This window comes from Prionailurus viverrinus, chromosome B4 (assembly GCF_022837055.1).
Source record: "Prionailurus viverrinus isolate Anna chromosome B4, UM_Priviv_1.0, whole genome shotgun sequence".
Classification (NCBI taxonomy): domain Eukaryota; kingdom Metazoa; phylum Chordata; class Mammalia; order Carnivora; family Felidae; genus Prionailurus; species Prionailurus viverrinus.
This window is the reverse complement of record NC_062567.1, coordinates 30,994,570-31,014,651: the sequence shown is the minus strand read 5'-3', so window position 1 is coordinate 31,014,651 and position 20,082 is coordinate 30,994,570. Positions and strand designations below refer to the sequence as shown.

Sequence of the window (20,082 nt, the reverse complement as noted above, 5' to 3'; positions counted from 1 at the left end):
GAGAGGGGCTCCTACCAAGGCCAGACCCAGTTGCCCTCTCCATCTAGAGAGTAGGGGAAATCTACTACCCTTCAACATCACTGTGGCCACCAAAAGGCCACAATGGCAAAGAGGCAGCCAGAACCCTGACATCATTTTGTACATTCTGGGCTTACAAGTAGGAAGAGGGAGTAATGATAAATGGATCAAGAAAGAGATTTGAAAATAATGGTGTGAAAGTCATGCACACAGAGCAGTAGAAACAGAAACAGCTTTAGTATTGAGTACCTGCTGTATACCAGGAGCTTTATGGCTTTATGCATGTTATTTCATTTAATTCTCCAGTGACCACCTGGGCTTTGATGGAGCTAGAAACAGGTTACCAGAGCAGAGGCTCAACAACTTGCTCAGGCACAGGCATAGGCACATGAGAAGCAGAGCTGAGGTTGGAGCTATTCCTCCTTCCAATGAGCCCAGCAGTCTCCTGGGTTTAGGGTGACTGCAGTCAACTAAATCCCAACCAGGTGCCTTTCCTGCCTGGGTCAGTCCTTCCTGGCAGCTGGTGTTTGGCAGCTGGAAGACAATGAAAGTTTGGGGGAATGGCGAACATTTTGTCTAGCAGCACATTTACATTTCTTTCCTAAGCAGCTGGAATTATAATGGCCAATCTTACAGAGTGTAGGAGTGCCTTTGGTAATAGGACCGCCTCCCTCCTGGAGCCTCTAGGAACCCAACCTCACTATTCCCACAGCGCTGTGCTCTACCCAGCCGAAGCTGGACCCAGAGGCGGGGCGGGGCCACCGCGGGTGCCCAGAGATTTGAGCCGTGGGTGGGCGGAGAGGAGCAATTGTGACCTGTCCCAGTCCCTCCCCTCCCTGGGCACTGTGATGCTGCAGGGCAGCTGCTGGCCCAGCATGTCTGTCCCTGGCCCCCTCCCACCCAGTGTGTCACAACAGCGGAGGCGGCTGTATCTGGAGCAGTTGGGGTGGGCAGGCCCAGCTGGGAGGCGAGCGGGCGAGGAGAGCAGCCGCGATGGTGAGCTTTTCCAGGGCCTGGGGCCGCCGGCCGGGGATCTGGGGCGTAGGGCTGGCACCCAGCCGAGAGCCGTATCTACGCGGAGGCTAACGGATCCATCGCTTTGGATCTGCAAACCTTGAAGTCTCCTGGGGTGTCAGCTCAGGGTCGCGGGGTCCGTACCCTCCGGCGGACGGCAGCCCGTGTCAGTACCCTAGATATAGAGACCTGGGACAAGTCGCCCCTCAAAGGGACCTAAGGGACATTTGCGCACACAGGTGAGGAGAGGGAGGACATGGGAAGCCGGCGCAGAAGAGGTGAGATTCTGAGGGATCCCCAGACAGGCAGCTCAGAGACTAGAGTGGGCTAAGTAGGAGACAGTCCAGGGATTCCAGATGGGTGGGCTGCGCACGGGCTGCTAGGGGAGTGGGTGCAGTCAGTCCCTAAACACATTGAAATGTGACAGAGCCCCAGAATATGACAGAGAACTTAAGACGTCACAGTCTCCCTAGGCTTGAGGTCGTTTTCCTTACTGTCTCTGGACATTTGCTTGGGTTTGGGGCACTTAAACTTGAGCGCGCTCAGCTTCCCAGACACCTGGCACCTACGCCAACTCCCGTTTTTCCAGCGGTCAAAGTCAGAAGGACTTTGGCACACAGAAGTCTCCCTCTGGAAGACCAGGGGACCTCACACTTCTCTTTTTGTTTACTATCGTGGTTAGGGGTTCAGCAGCGGCTCCTTTCTCCCTCCCCCACATCTACCTTTTTTGCAGATGCAGATCTTACTCGTTGGAGAGGGGCTTTCCAGACCCTCTAGAATCCCTCCCATCCGCCCTCCCCTCCTCCCGCCCCGGGCCGCCTGGAGCCCCGGGGGTGGGTAAATTCGTCCCCAATCCACTTCCCAGAACGCCTGAAACCCCAGAACCTCCTTGTTCAGAGCCCTGACATTTTGGCAGCGGGGAGGTAGGTTGGAAAGGTTGGGTGGGGGAGGGGGACAGAATAAGCAAGTCTCATAAGCCAAGGTCAGGTTCTCTGGGCACTCTTGCTCTAGGTGTCAGTGACGAGAAAACTCCCCTCCTCCCCTGGCTTCTGCGCATTTTGGAAAGTGCCCAGGGCCTTCTGGCTCTGGCTCCAGCTCTGCTGTTCCTAGCTAGAGGTCTGCCAGCAGCCCCCTCTCACCAGCATGCTCCCAGACACACCTGGGAGCTTGAAGAACTTGGGGGCCATAGTGGCCAAACGAATCCACTCCTGCCTGATGCCCCTGCTGTGAGGCCAAAGAAGAAGCCCAGAGGAGAATTTTGACTCTTGGCTCTGTAGCTAGCTATGTGACTTCAGGAAGGTCATTTAACCTCTCTGGGCTGGTTTTCTCATCTACAAAATGAAGAGGGGTTATGGCTCAAATTGCAAGGCTACCCCTAGCTTTACTATTTTAAGCTTTTTGTTGTGGAGAATTTCTTTTTTATTTTATTTTATTTTTTATTTTTTATTTTTTTTCAATATATGAAGTTTATTCTCAAATTGGTTTCCATACAACACCCAGTGCTCATCCCAAAAGGTGCCCTCCTCAATACCCATCACCCGCCCTCCCCTCCCTCCCACCCCCCATCAACCCTCAGTTTGTTCTCAGTTTTTAAGAGTCTCTTATGCTTTGGCTCTCTTCCACTCTAACCTCTTTTTTTTTCCTTCCCCTCCCCCATGGGTTTCTGTTAAGTTTCTCAGGATTATTGTGGAGAATTTCAAACATATAAAAAGGAGAGAGAACAGTATAATGAACTCCTGTATATGCCTTATTCAATTTCAACAATTATCTACTTATGACAAGTCTTTGCTTCATATTTGTTCCCCCTTTGCTCACTTCCCATTATTTTGAAGCAAATCCTAGGCAGGATACTCAAGATTTGATATTTAATATTTATGTCTAGTATGTAGTGTTTTCTAATTTTCAAAGTGCTTTCTCGTGCATGTTTTAATACTGACCTGAATGCCATAGTGACTCTCAGTGTGGAGCCTAAAGTAGGCTTATAAGGGAGTCAAGGATTGTAAAAATGTGGCCCTGTGAGCAAACTTTGATGTATTTTCAATAGGCAAGTTTCTAAAAATATCCAGGAAATAAAAATTCTAAATAGTAAAACTGTACTTTAAAAGTGGCTGCTTAACTGAAAACCTGTGGTTGAATATTTTGAAAAGAGAGTATCTTTTATTTTGAAACTGACTTTTATATAGCAGGTTCTGTTTAAAATATTTAATCACATGGATAGCATTGTCTTAATGGGAAAACACTTATTGACCATTTCCCACTCATAGAACCTCTTTTTAAAAATCTCTTGACTCATTCCTTAAAGGCTAGAACGACACATCTAATAAACCTAGAACCCAAAGAATCCCACCCTTGCAGGAAGGGCTTCACTTCCTCCAACAGGTTAAGTTTCAGGCACCCAATCCCCAGGCTCCCCTTCCCTTGTGGGGGTTGAGGGGAAGTCAGCCTCTGTGTTAAGAAGAATTAGCTACAACATTTCTGTAGGTTCTGAGTAAGAAATGTATAACTAATCCTATAACTGAGCATTCCCATCTGCTCCTAGTATCCCTCCAGTGAGCAGTTCTCCTGGGAACTGAGACTATGACATCTTTTAGGAAAAGTGTTATGGAGACTCCTGGTCAAGTGCCCCAAGCCAAGACCATGTCAAGGATACCAGAGCACAGAGAAAGTGTATGTGTTTTTTTTGGGAGGTGAGAACATCTGCAGCATAGCCTCCTTCTCTGCATTCCTTCTGAACTGGGGAGCACCAGTTTGGATGGGAATAGGCATAAAGTGGCAACAAAGAGCCTGTTTCATGGCAAAAATGGACAGCTAGAGGGGAGGGGAGAATAGGGGTGGGGTGGACACTGCTTCCGTGTCTGCAGTCCTCTGCCAACTGCCCCCTTGCAGGCAGGCATGGCTGAGCTTTGCAGGGTCCGTACTTCTATTCTGACCTCAGAGCACTGCTGGAGTCACTGCTGCACTGCCTTTCCCATCACAAAGTGCAGGTTTCCCCAGAGGTAGTGGGGTACATGCCTCTGAACAGCAGAGGAGCCAGATGAACAGAATTTCCTTTGGCAGTGGCTTGGGCAAAGGTGCCAGTTAAATGAGGAGGAGTTTTCATAGGAAGCTTCCAAGCTCAGGTCAGGCCCTGAGCTAAATGGCTAATGCTGTTGCTGAGTGTCTTTTCTGAGAGTGCTCCTGAGTGACCTTGAGAGGAAGATGAAAAGTTAAAAATAAGTTCTGAGGGGGAAATAGCTGGGGAATTCAGGACCAGTGATAGGGGGGTGGGTGGGAATCTTGGGGGCAGAAGTAGACCAACTGCTCCTTTTCCCTTTGGCCACCAAGGGACCAGTTGTGCTATCTGTGGCCTTTGTGGTTGACATTTCCTCTGTCTGTGTCTTGCTATTAGAATTTGTCCCAGATAATGAACTGTGGAGGAGAATGGGAAAATGGAGTGGGCAGTGTACATCAGATTAAAACTCTTTAACTGTCTCTCACACTTGCTCCCGAAGTCAACTAAAGCTTAAGGGCCTTCTGACATTAATGTCTCTCTAATGCTGGGAGTCTACTTACCAAACATGCCTGCTACTCTTAAAGTTGGTCTATGTCATCCCTATTGCTGCCCTAACTGCAGTACCTATAATCTGAGCCGCCTCTCTTGAGCCACTTTCACTTACTGATGTTAATTTAGGTCAAGTCTTTGTTCTTACTGTTTCTGGCTTGCTATCTATTCTTTGTTCTGAGGGATTCCAAATGTGCTCTAATTGAAGGGCTTTGAGCAGAGATAATTCAATCTTTTACAAATAATATTTCTTCTTTAATTATTCCTCCATAACACTGTGGATCTACTTTTTGTTTGCTATCTCTGACCTAGATCCTAAAATATAGGTAATTTATTAGCCCAGCCTGACAACTAGACATAATCTGGTGTAATAATATGCTTCCTGAAAGCAACTGTGTGACATTTGACCACATTGGTAGTCAGGGGATGTGGACTGGTCTCAGATTTTCATGTGGCATATACTGCTGGTCTGTGTTATTTCCTCTCCTAGACAATATGCCAGTTTTACTGTTTTATGGTACTTCAAAATAACTTTTGAAGCTACAAAACCTCCTTCTACAGAGGATCCTAGAGCTGATCTTAGTCCTTTGGCAATAAAACAAAAGGGAATGACTAATATTGAAATAGAAATGATGTAAGATTGATATAAGAAAAGGTTTCTTATAGTGGAATTATAAAAGGGCTGTAAAGTTCTAGAATTTCTTTTTTGATGTTCTGCAAAACATAGGCTCCCCTCTCAAAGGAAGATGATAGTAGGTGGCACAGATTTCTCATCTACTCTGCCTTTCATGAGCTGACACTTCAGGCTAACCGAGCGGTTGGCGAGACCTGTCCTAAAATTTCCTGCCTCTTGTTCACCACGCTCCTAAGCCCAACTAAAATGATCATGTTGGCATGTCTAAATTCGTCAAGGTCTCTGCAAATATTCCTCTTCCAGGAAACCAAGCCAGAGTTGTTTTTTTCTCCTTTGAACTCCCATTGTCTTTTAGGCATTGGCTACTCTCTTGTCAAATAGATTATAAGACACCCCCTGGCCCCCAGGATAGAGTTCTTATTCTAATCATTCATATATTTATTGAGCACCCAGTACATTCAAGCACTGTGCTTGATGCTGGGGATGTAGTGAATAAACAAGGGTCCCTTGCCCTCATAGAACTTACTCTCTCTGCTAGGAAAGTCACAGAACTGAATAAGCAGCTATAATGTGGTATGATAAATGCAACAATAGGGAAGACGAGGATTGCAGGAGCACATAGTAGGGGCTCTTTGCTGCTTTGTGGTTTTCCAGACTTCCTGTAAGAAGTGAAATTTAATGAATAGGATGAGTAGGGCTTAGCTCAGTACCTTTTGGTACCTTTTTGTACATAATAACACAATAAATATTTGTTGCAGGAATGGACAGAGTGGGTAACTTTTGTAGTTATCCCAGCGCTAGGTCTGTGTTAGGGTGTGTCATACTTTTCTTGAGGAAAGGAATTCCTCTGTTAGGTCTCTCTGTCTCCCTCATCTTCACCCCCTAAATTGCTGGGAGAGAGGTCCAGTAGCATACAGGAGACCCCCTTTCCATCACAGCATACCCAGGGCGCAGAAGTGGTCTGAGCTCTATAAGCCCAGATTCAAAATAGAACTGAGAGAGAGAAATAGTGTGTGAGAGAAAGCATGAGCTCTGATTGGCTAGAGAGGGGAATCTGAAATCTGAGTTTGGAGCAAATGTATGACTTAAATATCCTCTGCTGGGTCAGCTTACTCTGTACCTCAACCCACTCCCTCCCCTTGCACACACCAGCCCTGAGAAACAGATCATTGGTTCTGTCAGAGAAGGATGACCCATTTTCAAAAAGGCTACCACCATAAGACATTCTCAGTTTCTCTCTCCCTGGAGCTTTTTTTCTGTTTGGAGTTTTGCTATACAAGCTTGGCCTGGCTATACACTATCAGGCTTGCATTGATATAGATGTTGGCACAACCCAGGGCCCTGGAAGTTCAGAGTGCAAGTGAGGCAGGAAGTTGTGTGGTGTAAAAGAAACAACTCAGCTGAGGTCAGAAGACCTGGATTCCAGTCTGGGCTCTTGCTAAAGAACTGTGAAATCTTGAATCTGTCCTTCTACTTTTCTGAGCCTCTGAGTTTTAATCTGTGAAATGGGAAGGGAATCCTATTTGGTGATCCACAAGGCCAGTCTAATTCTAGTATCCTAAACATTTGGAGTTGGCAAAATGTCCCTGGTTATCCCAGGTAGGTGACCTTTCTTGGACATGATAGGTGGCCTCCTAAGGCCTGGGTCCACTCTGTGTTTATCTATGTAGAACTTCCAGGCAGGAAGATGGGGATGGTGATTGGGTAGAGTGGCTGGAGAAGGATAGCTCAGTGCTCTGATAAATTAGGTTCTTAGTAAATGTTAGTTGAATAAGTGACCAAGTGAACTGGGACAGGAAGAGCCTGATCCCTTCAGGATAAGGTAATTATGGTGAGTGGAGTCCTTACTCCCATTCTTCCTCGTTCCTTTCTTTAATTATTTTCTTCTTAGTATGAAAATTTTCAAACTTTTCAAATGCTATTGAATAGCATTATAATGGAGCTATGCATCTATTAGCTAGCTTTAATAATAATAATAATAATAATTTTTGTCATATTTACTTTGCCTGCTGTATTTATTGAAGTATTTTAAAGTAAAATACAGACTTATTGACATTTTGCCCCAAATGCTTTAGAAATTTACTTACTAAAAATAAGTAAATTGTCATATTTAACTGCATTTTCACTATCATGCTTAACAAAATTAATCAATTTCTATATTTGTTCCCCAAATAATTTTGATTTGTTCAAAACAGAATTCAGGCAAAGTGCACATACTACATGTGAATGTTATGTTTCTTAAGTTCCTTTGATGTGGAACAAAGATATGATCTCTTCTATCATCCTTATTTTTCATGAACTGAAAAGATTGGATCAGTTGTCCTGTAGAATGTTTCAACTTCTGGATTTATTTTACTGTTTTCTCATGATGCCACTTAACATCACTCTGATCCTTGTGTTTTCTAAAGTGCGGAAACTAAATCTAAAGTGTTTAATAGATTAAGGCTGAGTATTTTTGACAAGAACCCCTCATGGGTGGTGTTGTGTATGTTATGTTGCATCACATCAAGAGGTCTATAATGTCTGGTTTTCTCACTATTGGTAGTGTTAAGATTGATCCCAGTGTTAGGCTGATAACTGTTGTTAGTTACCTCCCCCCACCCCCGTAACCTGTAAGTAACAGTGATTCTTTGGCGCTATATGAATATTCAATTCTTTTCCAATCAGCCTTTCACTTAATGGTGTTGGCATCCTTGTCCAAATCAATTATGTAATTAGGAACTGTAATGTGGCAACATTTCTTGATATAATATCCTTTTCATTGATTAGTTGGGATTCTTTAGTTCTCTCTCATCAACAAGGCTGTTTGAATGGGCACAAATGAGTTTTATTTCTGTTTTCTTTTTTAAATAACACTAAGGAGTTGTGGACTTAAAAAAATGTTTATTTATTTTGTGTGAGAGAGAAAGTGAGCCAGGGAGTGGCAGAGAGAGAGGGAGAGAGAATCTCAAGCAGGGTCTGCACTGCCAGTGGAGACTGACATGGGGCTGGATCTTATGAACCATGAGATCATGACCTGAGCCAAATTCCAAAGTTGGATGCTTAACTGACTAAGCCACCCAGGCACCCCAAGGAGTTGTGGATTTTTACATATATACCCTGTTTCAATCAAGTACCATTATTTTTCTTTTTGATGCTCATATTGTCTCATCTTTGGCAATGGGAGCCTCTTCAAGTTGATTCTGAGATAACTTTTGACATCACCCTAGTCTGTGTTAGCTTCTGTGCTTTCAGGCACCATACAATTTTCTGGGCTCATCTTGTACATTGCTTGCCCCAGACTTAGAATTCTTTATTTCTCCCAGGAGCTCTGGTTCTGTTAGTGGGGAATGGCATTGGGGGATTTTCATTTTCTCTTGATTAGCATAGCCACTTTTGGGTTTTGGAAGACTGTCAGTTATTTTGGAGTCTATTTTATATTTCTAATTACTCTTGTAAATTATCTTAACAGGGAAAATAGCTCTTCCTAAGGCGTGTGTGTGTGTGTGTGAGAGAGAGAGAGAGAGATTTTGTGAAGACTGGCATATTTATTAGTGTGTGTGATATTAAAGGGGATATCAAAAGAGGATGATATCATTGATATCAACATATTGGTAGTCTTCTGGTCCCAGAGAGCCTTTACTCTTCCTCATATAATCTTTGATATTTCTGAAATATCCCTGTGTTCTTGCTGGAAAATCTCAGGGTGTTCCAGAAGGGAAGGCTGACTGGAAAGCAGACAGCATCACAGATAGGCCCAGAAGATAGTTGGAGTGTAGTGGTGGTTGGGGGTGGGGGGCAAGGTTCAGAAGGCTGAGTGTCAGAGCCACAGAGAATGCTGTCACCTAGAAGGATGATACACAGGATCAGACTCCTTTTAGGCCTCTCCAATGTCCCCTCAGTTTTAGACACCTCCTTAGGAAGTCATGTCTTCATGGATGTAAAAGATGTGGACTGATTGATACTACACTGATTTGGGGGTGGTTCCTGGGTGTAGGGTGCTTTTTTAAGGTCTGAATTGAGACATAAGGTGAAGGCAGAAAATAAACCTCACAGTAAAGGTGAGTGGAATGGGGACCTAAGGTCTCTAACTTTCTACCTGTGCCTCCTCTGTGTGGAGAATAAAGCTACAAGGTAGTATCATAAAGAAAATGATAATGGCTAAGGCAAAACAACAATAATCATGGCTAAATTATTATTTTAAGATGAGGGGAAGTTAAGTAACTCAGCCAAATTCACACAGCACAGCAAGTAAATTGTGAAGGCAAAATTCAAACCCTGGGGTATGGACAACTTTGTGAGTGAAGCCTTTCTCTGGCCACCAGACTCATGGAAATATAGCTGGGTTGTATTCCCAGATAGGGCTATGTTCCAGTTTGGCTGCTGTGAACATCTGTGCTCTGTGCTCCCTAAGGCAAGGGCATAGAGACAGGTGTAGGGTAGGGACACAGTTCTAAAATTGAATTAGGGAGTAATGGGTCCTAACACCTCTGGATTTTTGAGGTGTTACTTAGGGTAGCTGCCCTGCTCCCATGCCCAGAGAACCTCCAAGTTCCCTTTGACTCCATGTGTTTCAATGCCCAGCCACATTCTCTGGAGGCTCTGCTCCTGGCTTGGTTTATTCAGTGCTAGAAAATGCCAGGTTGCGTCATGGATAAGAATAGAAACACACAGACCAAGCACATGCTTCCCTGCTAGGCTCTTGCGGGCACCATGGGCACAGAGCCACTTTGTGCTGGCCACTGCTTCCTCACAGTTGGGATATATGGAGGTGATGAAGCCATACCTCCTAGTAAAACCCCATAGTCAATTTCTTTACACAAGCACACACACATATTCATTGTCTCTCTGTTCTCTCTCTCACACACACACACATGCACACACACACACACCCTCATCCTCAACTATTAGTACTAGGACAAATCAAGTTGTGGTGGCTTCACGCCAGAGTAACAGGAAGTAAGGACTTTCTAAAGGTCAGCTTTAATATGTGGCCTGACATAGATAAGGGAGCAGGTTATGGTGGCTACAAAGAAAATCTCCAACTTCTCAGTTCAGGAAGAGCCTAATTTAAACACTCCCAATTTTTCCTTGCTGGTGTAACAATCCTTTCTTCATCCTACATTTATAACCAGAACACTAAAGACATGATACCTACTTAGAAAGTATATTCCTTCCATGAGTGTTATCTGCTCTATGATATTCTGAGACTCTGTGTGTATGTGTGTGTGTGTGTGTGTGTGTGTGTGTGTGAGAGAGAGAGAGAGAGAGAGAGAGAGAGAGAGAGAGGAAGAGAGGAAGGGAGGGAGATGGGGAGAGTATAGAGAGAGAGGATGCTGTCCAGGATGATTAGGGCCTAGGCATGAATATGAATGCTGCCACTGTGTATGGTAGTGAATTTACAGAGTTTCTGCTCTTATCATTGGTTCATCCTTTGACCTCCTTCATCAGTATAGGAATTTCATGGTTTGGAATGAGCCTCTTGTTTTATCAGTGCAGCTGCCCTTTTTCCTTTTCTTGGCACAAAGGAAAACCCTAAAAACAAACTTTAGAGCAAATCACAAAACTGTGATTCTTCGTCAGAGCCAAGTCTCAGTCCACATGCAGTGGTGCTCAGACACTTGACACTTCAGACTCCCATCTGGTTCTAGATGACATGGTTGGAGGGATGGAGATCTTGAGGATTGAATGCCAGGGAGAGACAAGTCCTCAGATGTGCAGGATATAGCACAAGGGCATGACCAAGGCCTGGGACTCTCTGACCTTGATTCTTCACTCTCTCCACAGCGGGAGTGCATATCAGTCCACGTGGGTCAAGCAGGAGTTCAGATTGGCAATGCCTGCTGGGAGCTCTTCTGCCTGGAACACGGCATCCAGGCAGATGGCACCTTTGGTGTCCAGGCCAGCAAGGTCAATGACGATGACTCATTCACCACCTTTTTCAGTGAGACTGGCAATGGGAAACATGTGCCTCGGGCTGTTATGGTAGATTTGGAGCCTACTGTTGTCGGTGAGTATGGGCTAGGATCCTTTCCACAGAAAACAACATGAAGCTGCAGAGGCTTTTGTTCATGGTAGCTAAGGAAGCAGAATCTCTAATTGCAAGATGGGAGTGGCTCAACCAGAACCTTCCCACTGCACATGACTTCTGTTACCTCCTTGAAATCTCCACAGTCTTGTAGAGTCTCACAATAGTAATCACAGATCCCTGCTCCCCCATTACAGCTCTAACCTATGCAGAACAAAATACCCTGTACTTAACCCCCTTAAATCTGCTGAGAAAGATCCAAATTGTCAAGATTCTTTACTATAAACCAAGAGCAAAAAATAAAAAATAATTTTAGAAATTATAAGAAGTCTCCAAATAGTCCATTTCCCAAAGTATAGGTTTCTGATTCTATAATAATTACAGTCTTTTCTCATGGGTGTGGTGTAACCTTGTAGTATCATGCACACAAAATAGAATAACAGATGACATATTTTCTTATAGCCAGAGGTTGCTGTAGTTCTAGACTGAACCTCTTTTGGATCATAGAAAACAAGAATTCTGACTTGTGTTGGAGCAGGATTTTTGGTGCTTCACCTTTCCTGTAAATCCCCCTCTGCCCCCACCATCACTTCCCCCTGGGTCTGACTCCTGAGTCAATCCTTAGCTCAACATCAGGATTTCCTCAGCTTCAAGGCTGACTCACCAAGCAAGGGATGGGTAAGTTTCACAGAGATATCTGGGCAAATGTCTGTAATGCCTGAACACTAATTTCTAGGGGCAACAGACTACAGGTAGACAATCTTGTACTTTGTACTTTGTACTTTATACAAATACAAAATGTGCAGATTACCCTACCAGGCTACTGTGCAAATGGGTGATTTCCTTGGGGGGGGGGGGTGTAGAGGAACTATGAATAAAAGAGGGCATGCAGTTGGGGCTTGATACATCTTGGTCAGCCATATGTCCACTTTGTGTAGATCCTTGGAGGTGAGCAGAATAGCCACCCTCTCTAGGACTCCTACTCTTCTAGAACCTAGAGCATAGCTCTGCTTCATTGTCATTCTAAAATATCTCTAATGCCTGACATATATTAGGTTATGGTGAGACTATTGTTGAAAGAGATCACCTTGAATCTTTCTTTGTATCCCTAGAACATTTTTTGAGAGAGAGAGAGAGAGAGAGAGAGAGAGAGAGAGAGAGAATCCTAAGCAGACTCCACACTTAGCACAGAGTCCCAATGTGGGGCTCAATCCCACGACCCTGGGGACATGACCTGAGCCAAAATTAAGAGTTGGATGCTCAACTGACTGAGCCACCCAAGTACCCCTCCCTGGGACATTTTAATGCAAGTGAAATTGAGTTCAGGTTTTGGGTAACTTTGTAGCATGAAAGAAAAAACAAAAGGGACTGAGGGGTGAAAGTGGAAAGAAGGAGGGGCAATCAACTTTGGTGTTTTGTGAACGTTGTGAATCTAAGGCTTTGAAAAGTTCCAACCAGCAGAGCAGTTGTCTTCTCTTTGCCTCCTTGAGTCACAGACTTCTGGTTCTATTAGTGCCTATGTTACTCTTGCATTCTTTTAAGCTTTTGCAGATTTATTATGGGGTTGTCTGGTTTTACCTCAGTAGAGTTTTATAGGTAGAGGAAATGGAGGCCCAGAAAAGTGTTTTATGTTATTTAATGGGGAGGGATGCATCTCCTCTAGAAACAAGGTTGGAAGAGTTGATAGTTTCCATCTCTTGGTAGATGAGGTTCGGGCAGGAACCTACCGCCAGCTCTTCCATCCAGAGCAGCTGATCACAGGAAAGGAGGATGCAGCTAACAATTATGCCCGGGGCCACTACACAGTGGGCAAGGAGAGCATTGACCTGGTGCTGGATCGCATACGGAAGCTGGTAAGTATTAACAAAGGTGAGGATCTGGTAAATCAAGCTAAGATGGATAAGCCTAAGCCTGAACAGGATTAGTGGAGGCCTATGACCCCTGGCTACAGGACAGAACTCCTACGATTTGGGAATTTCTGCTTGTGCTCTGTAAGAAACATTCACAGGATGATGCCTCTTCCTCCACCTGGACATCATGGACTACCCTATAGGCTGACGCTCTACTAATTCTTATTGATGCTCTATGATAGTGTTTGGGGGAAATTCTAAGTATAAGGAAGGCTTGATGTTTGCTTGTTGGAAGCCTAAGTTAACAAAGAATTTAGCTTGGAAGAAAAGAGGAAGAGATCATTGATGCATTTGAGCACTTACAAATGACATTACAAATGTCAATTGAATATATTCCTTCACTTAATTCCCTTAATGATACAAAGGAAGTCACTTCCCTGTACTTTACAGATGAAGAAATTGAGGGCATGTGGTTTAATAATTTAGCCTGGGTCACACAACTAGAATTTGAATCAGGTTGGTTTGACTAGAAAGTTCTGAGTTGTGGGGTGGGTCTCTTTGTCTGTTTGAGCTTTCATTTCCTTATCTTTACAATGGAAATGTTTGGACTTGATTAGTGGTTCTGGAGAGCTAAAGATACCAAATTTTTGTATATGTTCACTTTTTCTGTTTAGTAGAGGGCTCATAGGGGTTGTCTGTCTCAAAGCTGTCTATGGGCCCCAAAAGTTCAGAACCAGTTTCATAGATCATACCCAATGGGAAAATTCTAAGACTGTATGAATTCCTTTAGTTCCTTTTTTTTTCATAATTGAAATTAGTTTTATTTATTTCTTTTCTTTTTTAATATAATTTATTGTCAAGTTGGCTAACATACAGTGTATAGAGTGTGCTCTTGGTTTTGGGGGTAAAATCAGTGATTCATCACTTACATACAACACCCAGTGTTCATCCCAATAAGTGCCCTCCTCAATGCCCAACACCCATTTTCCCCTCTCCCCATCCCCCCATCAACCCTCCAATAAGCAACAGTGTGTTCTCTGTATTTAAGTGTCTCTTATGGTTTGCCTCCCTCCCTCTCTGTTTGTAACTATTTTTCCCCCTTTCTTTCCCCCATGGTCTTCTGTTAAGTTTCTCAAGTTCCACATATGAGTGAAAACATATGATATCTGTCTTTCTCTGACTGATTTATTTCACTTAGCATAGTACTTTCCAGATTCATCCACGTTGCTGCAAATGGCAGGATTTCATTCTTTCTCATTGCCAAATAGCATTCCATTGTATATATAAACCACTTCTTCTTTATCCATTCATCAGTTGATGGACACTTAGACTTTTTCCATAATTTGGCTATTGTTGAACGCTGTATTATAAGCATTGGGGTACATGTGCCCCTATGTATCAGCATTCCTGTATCCTTTGGATAAATTCCCAGTAGTGCTATTGCTGGGTTGTAGGATAGTTCTATTTTTAATTTTTTGAGGAGCCTCCACACTGTTTTCCAGAGCGGCTGCACCAGTTTGCATTCCCACCAATAGTGCAAGAGGTTTTCCATTTCTCCACATTCTTGCCAGCATCTGCTGTTTCCTGAGTTGTTAATTTTAGCCATTCTGACCAGTGTGAGGTGGTATCTCATTGTGGTTTCGATTTGTATTTCCTTGATGATGAGTGATGTTGAACATCTTTTCATGTGTTGGTTGGCCATCTGGATGTCTTCTTTGGAAAAGTGTGTTGAATTCACTTAGTTCTGGTAAGAGCTAACATTGAGTGCTTACTATGTGTCAAGTCCTTGCTCAACATATTATGCTATCTCATTTCATAATCACAATATCCTTGTGAGATGAATATTTTTTATTGCCCTACTTTAGTCAGGAAGAAACAGAAGTCTGGAGGTGTTCAATAACTTGCTCACGTTTTTACAACTGGGAAATGGTAAAATTGATATTAAAACTCAGGTTCTCTGATTCCATTTATATTTCTGAAATTGGTACCCAGAGCCAGCTTTCAAGACTGGGCTGAAATAAATAATCGGCAGTTCCCACAAAACCAATGACAAGGGCAGGGAAAATGGAGAAGGAGTTGGGGCTTTCAAAGAGTAAGGTTTTTAACCACTGTCATTCTGAAACTCTTATTCCTGGTTCAACCAAGCCACTGGGCTAGAAACTTCCACATACCTCGTAGCATGTACATGTGCAGTTTGCCACCCTATATATTTCAGCTAGTCCTCCCAAGATCAATCCATCTCCTTTTATCTTACTTCTTCAAGGCTGTTTCAATTTTACCTACATAAAAATGTTGAGGAGTGGAGTGGGGCAGCCAGAGAGGATTGCCTGCCTTTGTTCACATGAGGGTATTCTCATAAACATGTCCTCTGGTTTCTTCCCCTTCTCTACTCTCTCCAGACAGATGCCTGCTCTGGCTTGCAAGGCTTCCTGATCTTCCACAGTTTTGGTGGGGGCACTGGCTCTGGCTTCACTTCTTTGCTGATGGAACGCCTCTCCCTGGATTATGGCAAGAAATCCAAGCTAGAATTTGCTATCTACCCAGCCCCTCAGGTCTCCACTGCAGTTGTGGAGCCCTACAACTCCATTCTGACAACCCATACCACACTGGAACATTCAGATTGTGCTTTCATGGTGGATAATGAAGCCATCTATGACATCTGCCGCAGAAACCTAGACATTGAGCGCCCTACCTATACCAACCTCAACCGCCTCATCAGCCAGATTGTGTCCTCCATCACTGCCTCTCTCCGCTTTGATGGGGCCCTCAATGTGGACCTCACTGAGTTCCAGACCAACCTGGTGCCCTACCCCCGTATCCACTTCCCACTGGTCACTTATGCACCCATCATATCTGCCGAGAAAGCCTATCATGAACAACTCTCTGTGGCTGAGATAACGAGCTCCTGCTTTGAACCCAACAGCCAGATGGTGAAGTGTGACCCAAGACATGGCAAGTACATGGCCTGCTGCATGCTCTATCGGGGGGACGTCGTGCCTAAGGATGTGAATGTCGCTATTGCTGCCATCAAGACCAAGAGGACTATCCAGTTTGTAGACTGGTGTCCCACAGGCTTCAAGGTGAGAGCTGATGACTTAGGGAGGAGGTAGACAATTAGAGAAGCAGAAGATTACCAAGGATGGGAAAGGAGGATGTATAAATTCCAGGGTCTTAGGCATACAATTCCATGGGATCTTCAGATTTCATGGGATGATATGGGGAGAGGGGCTTAAGACAAAGATAGCATTAATTTCATTCATTCATTCATTCATTCATTCATTCATTCATACATTTTAGGTAAGGAGAAACTTTATTTGAAAGAATTATGAAAAGAGAGAGAAAAAAAAAAAAAGAAAAGAGCGGAGGACCATTGCAGTATTCAGAGGGGTACTACTATAGTAGGGAGAAGTCTCCTACTGCTCTTACCCTAACATCTATAAGCATCTCAAAGGTCAGGAAGAAAGGAGCTTTTCTACAATAGGGAGGAGTGTACAGGGTAGAAAGAACACATGTGGGCAAGTGCGATGAACAGGATGAATGGGTGGAGGTAGATGAAATCTGGTAATAGATCAGAGAATGTAATTAACCAAATTATTCAAATTATCAGAGAGATATAATCCCATCCTTTAATAAAAGATGTGTTTCTCTCCCAATTTATCTTGAAAAAGTAAGTGTTCACCCTGTAAGTCTTAACTCAGTGAGGAAGAAATTTTATGGTTATAGGATTGTGACTCATTTATTTTGTGAAGCCCTGACATTTCCCATTAACTAGAAGTAAGCAGAAGCTGAGGAAGCCTGTTGTAGATCAGGTGTCCACAGTATGGAAAATGCCAGACTCTGAGGGTTAGTAAGGAGATACAACAGCCAGGGAAGACCCATGGATCTCAGGACTAGTGAATGTTGAATGTTAGAAGGCACTTCTTTGAGTTGCACTGGCAAGACATGCAGCTGGTTTTGTGCATGTGAACTGCTTGACCACTTTGTCCTGTGTTCCTATAGTCTTTAATCAGATTCTGCTATCAAAATAATTATCATCATTTGCATTAATATTAATTAGTAACCTCCCAGTCATGCCTTTAATAATTCAGAGGTTTACTCAGCACCAGGGGTTGATGTACCAGTTGGTAGAGATACAGAGATGAGCATTCTGTATTTTCCTGGTGGGACTTACAAAAACAAGGCACCATTTGCCAGTCTCTTGACTGACCTGTTTGCATTATGAGGCTTTGATCTAGCTAATCTCCTTTGGTAGCATTCTTCCTCACTGCTATACTCCTAGCTACATACACAATCTTTCCTCTAGACTACACCCATTTTTAAAAATAATGTTGCTTACATTAAAAAAAATGTTTATGTATTTTGAGAGAGAGAGTGTGCATTCATGTGAGTGTCAGGAAGGGGCAGAGAAAGAAGGAAAGAGAATACCAAACAGGCTCTGTGCTGTCAGTGCAGCTTGATCTAGGATCATGACCTGAGCTAAAATCAAGAGTCAGATACTTAACTGACTGAGCCACCCATGCACCCCAAGACTACACCTATTTTTATGGGTCATTTCTGGTCATTCTGTGAAAACAATCAAGATCTTCCAAAATATGGAGTTCTTTTTAAAAAATTTAAATGTAAACAAACAATAAAACAAGCTAGTAGGAAAATGAATAGGAAAAAAGAAAAAAATGAGATGTGAGGGTGGTGGGGAAGTTAACAAAAAGGAGATGCCCCTCTTTCTATCTCTTATTTTAAGCTGAAGTTTGGGGATTATGTCCAGAAAGATAGGTAGTGCAGCATCTTTAGCTGCTTTTCAGAAAACCATATGATTGTTGAATTTCATCCTCTTGCATTCTTCCCAAGGGTGTTTGTCCCTACTTGAATCAGTTGAAGGAATAATTACTGTTTGAGAGAGGAGAGTTGGCTTCAGACACAAAGTTTTTTTCTAGTCAGGGTCAGATTGAGCAAAATATGTGATGCAGTGAAGTTTATATTCATTGCCCTTCCCTTTCTCATTTTTGGTCCTTTGCCCTATCTTAGCATCATCTCCACCACCAAGAGCTACTTTTGTCTAAGATTAAATTCTAAATTCATAATGGGCTACCCACCTTGGCTATATAGACTGCTGCAATTCCCACCTACATCTCTCAAGAAGACATATATTTTAAAGCTATGAATTTAAGAGGCTGACACTTAAGGCATGATGACCTGGGTAGGAGAGCTATTTTTTGGGTGTACTATGTTCTCAGTGTCCTATGGATATTATCACAGTTTGTTCCCTCAGACTTCTTTCAGTTGCTTACAGTTCCTGAGATTGACTTTGGTTTGGGGTATGTGTGTGGGGAGAAGGGAGATTCTCAGATAGTACCCCTAACATTAGATTGGGCTAGGGTTAGCTTGGAGAACCTTGCCATGCTACCAGATCTTGGGAAGTAGGCTTGTCCAGGCAAGGGTTTTAATGAACTTTCTTTGATTGAAGGCCTTGCTTTTCTTCTAACAAGCCTACTCCCCTGAGACATGGGGACTGGCTAACATTAATCCCCAAGACCTTTTGAATTTTTAAATTTATTGCTCTGGAATATCTCTATGATCTTTTAATTTTTATTTATTTATTTTTTATTTTAGAGAGAGAGAAAGATAGTGTGAATGGGGGAGAGGGCCAGAGGGAAAGAGGGAGAGAGTGAGAGAATTTCAAGCAGGTTCAGCGTGGAGCCCGTTGTGGGTCTCAATCCCACAACTGGGATCACGACCCAAGCCAAATCAAGAGTCGGACATGAGCCACCCAGGCATCTCACTTCCATGATCTTTTAAACAGCACTTTACCCTTGGCAGAGAAATTTCCCTAAATTTATTGAAAACTTTAGATGACCACGTGGAAAAGAATAAACTTCAAGCCTAGAAATTAATTTGCCTCTAAAAGGGGATCTATTTTCCTTTTCAAGATAACCATGTATTGTACACCCCCGTTTATATTGATCTCATTCGTTACCTTCATTTGTCTCCTTGAATCTCCCCACTACATTTTTACCTCATACCATCCCTATTCTCCTCTTCTTTCATAGTCTTTATTTTTTTCTAAGTTTTTATTTAAATTCCAGCTAGTCTTTTGCAGTTTTAGATTTCATAGCCCTTTCTCTTGAATTTGCCTGTACTCAATTCCATTCACTTTTGATTTATCTTCAACACTCACCTCTCTCTGTTTCTTCAACCCTTTGATTCTATCTTTTCATATCCAGGCCTGCTCCCATCCCCACACCCATGACTGTGTTTTGCTACCACATCATATTACCAAGATAACCCCATTTTGAATTGTCCTTTGGCTGCTCTGCATTTTCTTTTGTTGTCCCTCCTCTTTCTCTGTTCCTCAGGTGGGCATCAACTATCAGCCACCCACGGTGGTACCAGGAGGGGACCTGGCCAAAGTCCAGCGGGCTGTTTGCATGCTTAGCAACACCACAGCAATTGCGGAGGCCTGGGCCCGCCTGGACCACAAGTTTGACCTCATGTACGCCAAGCGAGCCTTTGTGCATTGGTATGTTGGAGAGGGAATGGAAGAAGGAGAATTTTCTGAGGCCAGGGAGGACCTGGCTGCTCTGGAGAAGGATTATGAAGAAGTGGGGACTGATTCATTTGAAGAAGAAAATGAAGGGGAGGAGTTTTAAATATACACATTCCCCTTGGTTGTGTCTCTTTATTTATGCTGATACACTCAAAGCACATTTAACTATTCCAAGAGTAACAGACTACACTCCTGTACCTAGCCTAATTTCTGTGTATAAGGTGTATGACACCAGTGCCTATGAGTGACTGGGCTGAAAATGGATGCTGGCTTGTTCAGACCCTCCTTTGGGTAAAAGTAGTTTTGTGTCATGAAAAAACTGAGTCTCTAGGTTAGGGTGAAGCCAAGTTACACTTTGTGAAGAGACCTAATCAGGATTTTAAATTCTAGATTAGGCTACGCTCACCCCAAAGCATAGTCTCCTGGCTGTGGAATGGTGAAACACTCAGGAAAGGAAAGATTTGGGCATTGGGA

General features: G+C 43.4%; 1 protein-coding gene across 1 annotated transcript; it reads left to right on the top strand.

Annotated features, from left to right (window-relative positions):
• The first annotated feature begins 909 nt into the window (after positions 1–909).
• TUBA8 (tubulin alpha 8) lies at positions 910–19,729 on the top strand. Its single transcript, XM_047866006.1, has 5 exons — positions 910–1,014; positions 10,974–11,196; positions 12,919–13,067; positions 15,464–16,144; positions 19,418–19,729. The coding sequence occupies exons 1-5, from the start codon at positions 1,012–1,014 to the stop codon at positions 19,709–19,711; spliced, it is 1,350 nt and encodes a 449-aa protein (XP_047721962.1). The 5' UTR covers positions 910–1,011; the 3' UTR covers positions 19,712–19,729.
• Positions 19,730–20,082: the final 353 nt, after the last annotated feature.